The following is a 10,110-nucleotide window of genomic DNA, read 5'->3' as shown; positions in this document are numbered from 1 at the left end:
TGCTAACAAGTTCAATCAAAGGGTCAATAGATTAGACCTGACTGCTCTATCTACTAGTTATATTATTAAGTCCAATATGAAATTAAACATAATGGAAAGTAAGGTGGTCTCAATCTTGTTAACCGTAAAAACTTTACACTATAAGGAGCAAATTACTAGGTAAATTGAAGAAATTTTACACTCTAATTACTCTTTATTATAGTCGTAGTTTAAATGTAGCAGATATGTGCAGATACACTTATTATTTATGCAAATATAGTTAGGCAGAAATGTTGTGTGCACGCATATACACGCTATGATTTGAAACCAAAATGTTGTTACATTTCGTAATCAAATTAAAGAAGCGCGGAGAAAGAGAGAGAGCGCAGTATTGATGAGTTAAAATGAAAGCTAGAGTCCTGTTTTTATACATTCAAATATGTTAGTATAATACAGATGCTACTTGTTTTTTAACTTTTTTTTAATCTTTAAACCACAATAAGAATAGTTTTAGCAAACATTAAACTTTTCTACTGTTATAGTAAAGGAAGCATTAAACAACACCAGTATAGAAATATTATATGAATACAGGAGTAATTGTTGATGAATTTTGCAGAAAAGCGCTAGACGTAGTTGAAAGAATTGAACTAAAACGCACCAGCCTTGTTTCATTTTTCATTGATGAATGTGATCTAACATACAACAAATAAATTGAACATGGAAAAGGGACAGAGTTAATACAAGACGAAATATGAACTTCCAGATTTCTTTTGAGAAGCATAACAAAAAGTTCTGCAACATTCCTAAGTATGAGACTTACTACCTAATAAAAAGAATTATGCTCTCCACAAGAATATGTACAGAACTAGTTGGTATCTTCCAAGTCCCTCCATATCAACATTTGGGACGACTAAGTTTATACGTGGTCCTGACTTGTTCATCAGCTCGTAATGGTTCTGCAAACCACAGACTTGCCATCTGAGCAGAGTTCCATGTTCAGAGCCTTCAATGAGTCAATTTCCCCATATGGCCAAGCTCAGTTCTCTCTCTATCTGTCCTGGGCTTCTTTCATGGACTAGTTGCCTTGTTCAAATTCTGGTTATTAAACAAGGCTGTAAAACCAGCAGTATCAGACATACTACTTGCACCATGCTGCAAAGTCTCTAGGGTCAGTCTCGGTGGTATATATCATCAACAGAGAAGCAATCATAAAGGGTTCCCATTTTCCAGCCACGAATGGCTGTATATTCAAGATCATTTGCTGTGATAAGCTTTTTCCTTCTCATCCCAACCGAAGCAAGGATATACATTAGAGCTGCTGAATAACAGATATTAAGCTGCCAAGTGCTCTGTTTGAAAAGCTCAAAACAAATGAAAATGCTGTACATATTAAGAACTTCAAGTCAATCATTTGTTTCAAACATTTACCTTTATAATCTGTCAGCAAAAGAACTTCAGGCACGACTGAGCTCCCATTACCTCGTTAAATCTTCCAAGAGTACTGCCATAATCAACCAGGATCTCTTCCTTTCTAACATACCCACCCATTCTCTTCATTGACAAGAATTCTTTTGTCAAACCATATTCTGAACACGAAATCAGCTTGGCCAGCTGTGTTATCAACCTCTGTCCAAGCCAGGAGCAAAGTCTTCAGGAACAAAAACACTTCCTTACTTCCATATAGCCTTCCATTCTCGCTTCACCAAGGAGTCCTTTCAACCAAACCGTGTTGCACATAAGATCAGCATGCGTAGCTGTGCCATCAACCAATCTCCTAGCCAGGAGCAAAGACATAACATCAGGAACAAAAACGATTGATCCCTGTGATATGTGGCACATATTCACATACATCAACTACAGGTCTCTTCTCCCAATTCCAGCTGTATTTTGCCTTCTCTGTATACCATATTGCCAGGCATCTCTAGATCTATCAGCAGATTGATCAAAATCATTCAATGAATTCTCCAGTGATGGCTTAGGAGGCCTATGACTTCCATTCCTTACATGCAATGCATTTGGCTTTTCATCATCTTCTGAAGGTGTCCCTGACCTGGGCTCCATGTGTGTATCGTATATTCTATGTCGTAACCCAGATCTCAAACCTCGATTGTTAGACATATTGGTCGGTGGAGGAGCATGAGAAGCTGCCTTGGGTGGCAAGAAGTCCTTAGGCAAAGTATCCATGTCCATGTAACATTTTCTGGTTTTGGCATCAGCAATCAATGCAGCCCAATCTTCTGATTGCACCAGAGCATTGGCATTTCCCATTACCTGTTAAGAGAACATTAAAGAGTAAAGTTGTTATTGATTCGTATGTTCTCTCTTGCACGTATAGATTATGAGTATAGCATTATGCACATAAATGGAGACCGAAGTAACATACCCAAAGAGCTCGTCTTGCACGAGTAAGAGCAACATTCATTCGCCGTATATCTGCAACAAACCCAACCCCATGACCTGAGGCACGCACACATGACATTATAATAACATCACGCTCTTGACCCTGGAAAGCATCCACGGTATTTATGTAAATGTCCTTTCCTTCTTCAGAATTTAAAACATCCCCAAACTCCCTTTGGAGGCATTTAAGTTGCAGCTTGTATGGAGTGATTATACCTACAGTAACCTTCCCAACACCAAGAGATTTACAAGTTTTTTGAAGATGCTCATACAAACGAAGACAGAACTGTGCTTCATGTGTATTCTGATATGAAACGGATCCGCCTCTATGTGATTCCCGACCATGTGTAATGTCATAAAAGATGTAAGGCTTCAGTAAAGGGTCCTTGTAGTAAACTTCGTCAGGCAGATTAACAACACTTTCACTATCACTAAGGCGGCCTTGATAGAAGTACCTAGAAGGAAAATCCCTGATTTGTGGATGCATCCTGTACTGCACTGATAACAGCATAGTTGGGCAGCCTGCTTGCTGAAATCTCTCAAAGAGACTTCTACTGTACATCAAAGTTCCAGCTGCTTTGCTGATAACCGTAGCAGGAAGCTGCTGTGGATCCCCAACAAGAACACATCGTGCTGCACCAAGAGAAAGAGGAGGAAGGACTCCTACTTCACTGGCCTGGGCTGCTTCATCAATGACTACCATGTCAAAACCATGGGTAAGACGAGAGAACAATTTCCTCCCACTACTTGAGACAGTAGTGAAAACAATTTCAGCTTCATTGGCAAAACTAGCCTCCAGACTAGCACGAGCTTCCTCCATGTTGAAATTGTTACCACCACGGAACCTACTCTCTAAAATCAGAAGGCGGGACATCTCCACCAGTATTTTATCTCTATTCTCAACCACTGCCGCAAGGTTCTGCAATAGAGTATCTCGATTTTGGTCCCTAGCCATAAGAACATCAGGGTCAACTCCAACAGATCCCTGTGCACGACCAGCAGCAGCAGCAACTGTTAGTTCTCTTTGAAGGCCAGCTATCTGCTGCGATAACTGAGCTTCACGAGCTCTCAACTGGTGCATCCACCCATACACTTCATCACGACTCTTCACCAAAAGCTGTTCAGTTCTCCGCTCCACAGAAACTGCTTGGGCAGCACGCGTTTGGGAATCCACCCCAACTCGTGCAACATCAGGCCGATAAACTTTCATCTCACCGTCAATGAATCCACGATCAAGAACACGTGCAAGAAGCTCGTCAGTTGCAGCATTTGAAGGAGCACAGACAAGCATTCTAGGTTTTGGGCATAGCTTTGGGAGGGTTCTGAAGAGATTCTGATCCATGCTTAGCAGGACTTCATCAATGGATCCAGTAACAACATTATCCGAGTTATTCTCGTTATTCTGCTTATAGCTTTCAGGCGCAAGTTTCTTGAGCAATGCTGTGTAATAGTGCTGATACTGAACAAGATGGATGACATTCAGCATTCCCCACACTGTGTGTGTTTTACCTGTACCAGGTGGCCCTTGAACTAGAGTAAAGGGCCATGGATCTTGCCTCTTTGTCATACCATTAGTTCCAGCAGCTGTATGCGTTGCAGCCCATTGGATTGCTGCTAGCTGTGGTTCATTAAAGGTCCTGTGCAAGTGGTCAGTAAAGTTTGGCGTAAAGCAGTCAGGCATTGCAGGTGTCTGCTCTTCGTATTTAGGGAAGTGCTCCGGACTTGGCTGAAGAATTGCATTTTGCATCTACATATAAGACCATAATTCTTTATTCAAACTGGTAAACAGGCAGAAAAGGCATTTCTAGGTAAGAGCTGGCTTTAAAATATAACCTGCAGATTAAGACGCCGAAATGCATGTAAAGCAACATATTCTCGTTGGGTGGTAGCTAGAGAACCCAGAACAGTCAGAAACCAGATGCCTCTTGGTTGCAGTTTCCGCAGTATGTGATCACTACCAATATTGCTGAAAGAACAAATACAAAGACGTTTAGCTCAAAACTAACGGAAGGTGGAAGAAATTAAAGAGTCTAATCACTGACCTGTTGGTGTCATATGGATCTCCAACATAGAAGTGCAGGATGGCTCCGGCAGGGTCTCGAGTATCAATAGGTATGTGTCGCCTCACAGTACCAGCCACACGACCATTAATTTCGGGTTCATCACCATCCCCGAATGTTGAGGTGCCACTTCTCCGTGATCGGACTGCTTAATTGGTTCGAAAATATTAAGAAGAAACATAGGAAATTTGAAAATACAGACTAACAAAATGTTATATAGTACCAACCTGATCCAGGACGTGGAGTGGAGAGAACTGCTACATCTCCCTCTTTGAATAACCACTTCCACTCACAATCTGGAAAAAGGATTACGTCATACCATCCTGTGCAGAAGAAACATAGTGCTGATTAGAAAGGGAGGAAAAGAAATTCAGCTAGGCCGACCATAACTTCCCGGCTCTTAAACTCTCTTCAGTGTGTGTGTGTGTGTTTTCTCTCTCAGAGTGAAGCCGTTGTAAGAGTAAGCTATATAAGTGGACCACCCAAACACTTCTGTTATCCTTGATACAGTAAAATCTCGTCATGCTTGATACTCAAAAAGCTAGGAAAACCTAGAGAACAATGAAGAAACAAATTCCTGAAGAGCAGCGCAAAGATGAGACACGACATTAATTGTTCAACCTCCTTCGTCCCCACTGATTGATGAGGGAATTGAATAGCTTCCCAAATATGTATTTGGTATAAAGAAAGTTGTTCCTCATATCCAAGTCACAGGATAAAATAAATATATAAATAAAGTTGCCACAATATACCTCTTTCTCGCCGTTCAATATTTTTAATATGGACCTTCACATGGGTTCCTGTGTCAGCCATCTCCTCCCAAGTACTGTACAGCTGTGCCCGGCATTCCTCAAAGAGCAAGGGTTCAAACACCTTAACATACTCTTCCACAGATTCAAAGTGACCAGGTACACACTGAAGCTCCGCTTCATCTGACATGAAGAGAAGTTCACCCCTTAATAATACACCATATGATGGAACTTCATGCTCCACACCACTTTTTGACATAACGAAGGCAAATAAGAAATTGAAAAAAAAAACTCCTTATGAGGCTCAAGGAGCAGTACAATGCAACTCACTACTCAATATGCCTAAACAGGCGCTTCAGAGGAGCAAACCGGAGAACCATTTAAAAATAAAGTTAGCTAACACAAAAATGTATTCAGAACTTTATCCTGATACATATGAACAGGTTAGTCATGTAGATCACGAAAAATACACTAATAATCATATAGCCAACTTTGAGACGACACAAAAATTCTTCCATCCCACAAGCTATCCTGATGATTGAGATGCCCACCAGATGAAGCTGGAGGATCCCCTTTGCTATGCATGGGCCTGAGTAATATAAACACCACCACTTAATAAACTAAAACAGTAAATCCTGCCTCACCAAGCATTCCCTAGGATAGGAAGCTAAATATGGCCAGTAAAACAACCTATAAGAAAGTGGCAGTATAAAGCACATTATTGAATACACTTACACCATCATAAGGAAACTGACTGATCATACAAGGAAGAGAGATGTGACAATGTCTCCCAATGAAAACAAAAGGAAAGTTTTATGATCCAGAACACTCGAAAAATGAAAAATACAACATAAATGAAGTTTAAAGGGTTAATTGGAACTTGAATGACCACTTCGGTACAGTGCTCAGTTGGAAAAAACACATACTTGCTTCTTTGAATAAAACCTAGAGCAAAGATGAATTCCATACTATCTCATGACACAATCATTATTATAGAGAACAAGAAAACGTGACGGATTTGCTTGTGCACCACTAATTCTAACAACATTCTAGGGAAATGCAAATTTTGATCCTTAGCCTCTAACAGCAGAAATAACTAAAGAAATCCAAGACAAGATAAATGCTTCTCTCCCACATCACATACCTTACCAGGCACAGTAAGAACAGTGCTCTCTATTGAAACCTAAGTTGGAGCATCAAAAAGCTGGACATACCCCAAACAAGAATCAACAGGGAAAAGTTTATATGCTATGTTCCATAGCTTAAACCTTGTCAATGATCGAACTTAAAGATATGAACTGAGTGCCATTTGATGAGTAACTGAGAACAAAGGAGAGGGATATGGAAAGAATGAAGTAATGAAAGAGGAAGAAAAGCACAGAGAAGAACAAAAAATTCAAGACAGAAGCCTAACGAAGCAATATTATCAACAAAAAGTAAAGGGAATAACCACAATGATGAAAGATGAGAATAATAATCAAGTGGAACTCAAAAGTACCTGGATGTTGCCAAAACTTCTCGTTTGTCACCTCACGAATAAGGCGTTCTACAGATGTATCCTGACACGGGCTACTTATTATAGGCTGCTTCTTGGATGGAGGTTTTTTGGCTCCCAATTTTGGATCCATGGAATTTTGACTGGTCAGAGCAGGCTTCCTACCAGGAATCTGTGAATTTCTATTTTGTCTCTGATCTGTGGGATGTTTCCAAGAACCCTGTCTAGGTATAGGTGGTACTTGAGCCTCAGAAGTGAGGTCAGTAAAACTATTCATCCGTCTTGGCCGACCTAGAGGTGCTAGGTTCACATCAGCACTGGATTCAGATTTAGAATCATTTAATTCCATAGGCAAGTTTCCTTCATTAGCTGAATCAATTTGTTTCACATCTTTGACAAGTAGCTGACTGTGCTTTTCCCCATTCTTTTCAGAAGGTGGAGGAACATTACGAGAATCTTTCACAATGCGAGTCGTAACAGGTGCTGGAAAATTTTGGCGCCTAGTAGTACTTTTTTGAGAACCTGCCTGTTTAACGTCTTCCAAATCAAGAAACATGGTCTGCCTACTGCGCTTCTTTCCCAGCATCGCTTCCTTCTGATGGTCAACCTTAGGGCGCTTACCAAAATTGTTAGCACACTTCAATGCATGACTTGCCTCAACACCTCTAATCTCTCTATGCTTTGGCACCTGCCCAGAATCCTCCTGAGCATCCATGGTGATATCAGCTTTACTACTGGTTTCAGAATTTCTGCTACTATTACTTTTCCTGTCACTTGTATCACGATCTAATTCTAAAGAAGAAATATTGTAATTTTCACCATTCCTTTTCTGATTATCCTGAGAAGCATTATCAACAGAGCAAACTTTATCACTATTGCTCACCGGCTCAACTGCTGATTTCTCCTGCGAAGCTTTATCAATATCAGTATTCGACTTATCATTGAAGACAGAATTTTTATCTGCATATGCTGAACCCTCTGCATCAGACCATTCACCTTCTTCCTTTTCAGCCACTTGCATATCAAGAGAGTTTAGATCTGGCTGGAGCAAGGCCTTCATTGTATGTTCCTGACATGATTTAGATAATGAAGCACCACCCGAAGTTGAGGGCCCAGCACTCCCATGTTCCTCAGGAGCTCTAGATGCCTCTGCACCTTTTGATCGAACAAAGGGCTGAAAACCTGAAACGGAAGAGGCATGGGAAAATGCATGATTGTTTACTATCCCCGGAGGATCAACAGAAGATGCCAAAAACTCAGAAGTGTTGGTACTAGAAGAGGGAACTGCTCTCTGAGGCTGTAAACAGAGGACACCATCATTAACCTGGTCATCCTCAGCAGGGGGTTCATTAAGATCAAATAACACCCTTCCTTTAGAACCCATCTCAAATATAATTGCATATACACTGAATAAAAAGAGCTCTTACCAATACCTCTCGCAAATATTTAATTCTCGCGGAGCTATTGGCAACTATTCTAACCACTTTATTGCTCAAAGAACATTAAAAGCAAGAAAGATGGCAATTTGGGGAATGCAACAAACTTGATTAAAGGACAAAAGTCACAGCCATCAACCAAACACATAGGTTCGCAATCCACTCTACAACATAAGGTTTACATCATCCTCGTCTATTTGGTATACTAAAAACATGAAGCAAGTGAATATCTTTAGTAGCAGTCAGCACTCACAGCTACAGCTGCAAAATCTTAAAACAGGAACATATATTTATAGCCTGCATGATCAAATTAATATCTTAATCAGCAATTCATCTTTCAGCAGGAAAAAAAAAAAGGAAAACCAAAAGAAAAAACCAGGCATAAGCTATGATCGGAGAGTTAAATTCTTAAACCTTAATGATTGTTACAGTTGTACAAAGATTAACTGTGTAAGTTCAACTCCTATGCAACACCATCCAGTTATGCATGAGCCTCAACAACCAAATACGAGGAAAGCAACTACATGACTAAGAAGATAGGAAATTGGGCTACAGAGATTAATTAGATTGAACAAATTCCAAAGAAAGTAGCAGTTCTTTTCAAGATTGATGCCTATATTTCTCCTTTTTTTAATATCATGGTGTCCAGACCACTTTGAGCGCACCTCAACTAATTCCAAGAGAAACAATCGCACCAGAAATAGTTATCAGACAGATGGGACACCTGAGTTGGAATTAGAACCAGAGACCTCAATGTTCTCAACCCACCCCCCTCACTGACCATTAGGGCACACCCCTTGGGTGCAATTCGTGTCTATATTACACACGTGAATTTTTCAATCTTGTAGGTCAACATTCTCTCGTAGCATTCCAAAAGATCTATAGCCTGATAGATAAGATAAAACCATATTCCCCTAAATAAAAATAAAAACTATATCTAACAAACCCTATCCTCAATCTTTCACCTCTATTAATCAAGCCGCAAAATCCACCAGTACAATAAACAGAGTCCTGTATTTCCAACTCCCCACAATAAAATATACAGTAAGTAATGCAACAAACAGTACCCAACGCCACAGATTAAATGATGCATCAAAAAAACAAATCCAACCAATGTGACAAAACTGCACTCAGTACACACCAAGAATAAATAAATACACAGCTAACAACAACTATCACCCAACTAAATCACCCCTAACACCCATTAAGATTTATACTAGATTGACCCCTACCAATCAAGAACCCATCAAACAGATTTCAATCTTTACCAATTCCAATTAGGGTTTCCAAGAATCTAACAGCCCATCAAAAAAAAATTAAAAATTATACATACCAAATTAACCCATTAGTCAAAGAAATTCCCAATTTCACATGTAATATTCACTCCAGATCAAACCCAATTTAATCCACTAAATAGTCTCTTTTTCGATCTATTTTTCTACAAAATTTATTCGATCTATTTTTATTTACTCTTTTATTATTAATATATTATTTATATTTATTATTAATCAAATTGTGTGGAGAGAGAGAGAGAAGGGAAAAGTACCTCCAAACAGCACCACGAAATCTAGAAAGAGTCAAAGGAGAGGAAAAAACGAAAAAAATATTAATATGAATAAAATAAATTTAAATATAATAATAAATTTCTCTTATTTTTGCTGTAGTTGGTGTGCTTTGTATTTCTGTAGAGAGAAAAAAAAAAAACAGAGTTTTGAGAGAGAGATAGACAGAGAGAAGAGAGAAAACGAGTGAAAAGAATTGAGTGGGGGGAGGCCTATTTATAGGAAAAATACAAAGGCCCATGTGGCCCGGCCGGAGTTAAAATTTTCCGGCGGATGCTTAATCTGACGGCGTCACTTTTCTATTTAAACTAAACATATAATAATAATAATGATTTCATGTACGTAACTGCCCTTCATTTGTCGTTTATTTACATACTGGACATGACCAGTTTGGGTTGGAGGGTAAATATGACACTTCATCTGGTGATT

General features: G+C 39.5%; 1 protein-coding gene across 4 annotated transcripts; it reads right to left on the bottom strand.

Moving 5' to 3' along the window:
* Positions 1-621: 621 nt before the first annotated feature.
* On the bottom strand, positions 622-9,843 carry LOC129903321 (uncharacterized). Of its 4 annotated transcripts, none has more exons than XR_008770250.1 (9): positions 9,666-9,843; positions 6,687-8,416; positions 5,192-5,371; positions 4,667-4,762; positions 4,422-4,584; positions 4,213-4,345; positions 2,363-4,126; positions 1,408-2,250; positions 622-1,328 (listed from the first exon to the last, which is right to left on the bottom strand). XR_008770250.1 is itself a non-coding variant. In XM_055978844.1 (8 exons), exons 2-8 carry the CDS (start codon positions 8,065-8,067, stop codon positions 1,834-1,836), a joined length of 4,134 nt encoding a protein of 1,377 aa, XP_055834819.1. In that variant the 5' UTR covers positions 8,068-8,416; positions 9,666-9,843; the 3' UTR covers positions 622-1,833. The 4 variants fall into 4 exon arrangements, 2 of the variants coding, with proteins under 2 accessions (XP_055834819.1, XP_055834820.1); XR_008770251.1 differs by having other exon boundaries at positions 622-1,294; XM_055978844.1 differs by having other exon boundaries at positions 622-2,250.
* Positions 9,844-10,110: the final 267 nt, after the last annotated feature.

Source organism: Solanum dulcamara, chromosome 9 (assembly GCF_947179165.1).
Source record: "Solanum dulcamara chromosome 9, daSolDulc1.2, whole genome shotgun sequence".
Taxonomy (NCBI): Eukaryota; Viridiplantae; Streptophyta; class Magnoliopsida; order Solanales; family Solanaceae; genus Solanum; species Solanum dulcamara.
This window is presented reverse-complemented; position numbering and strand designations above follow the sequence as displayed.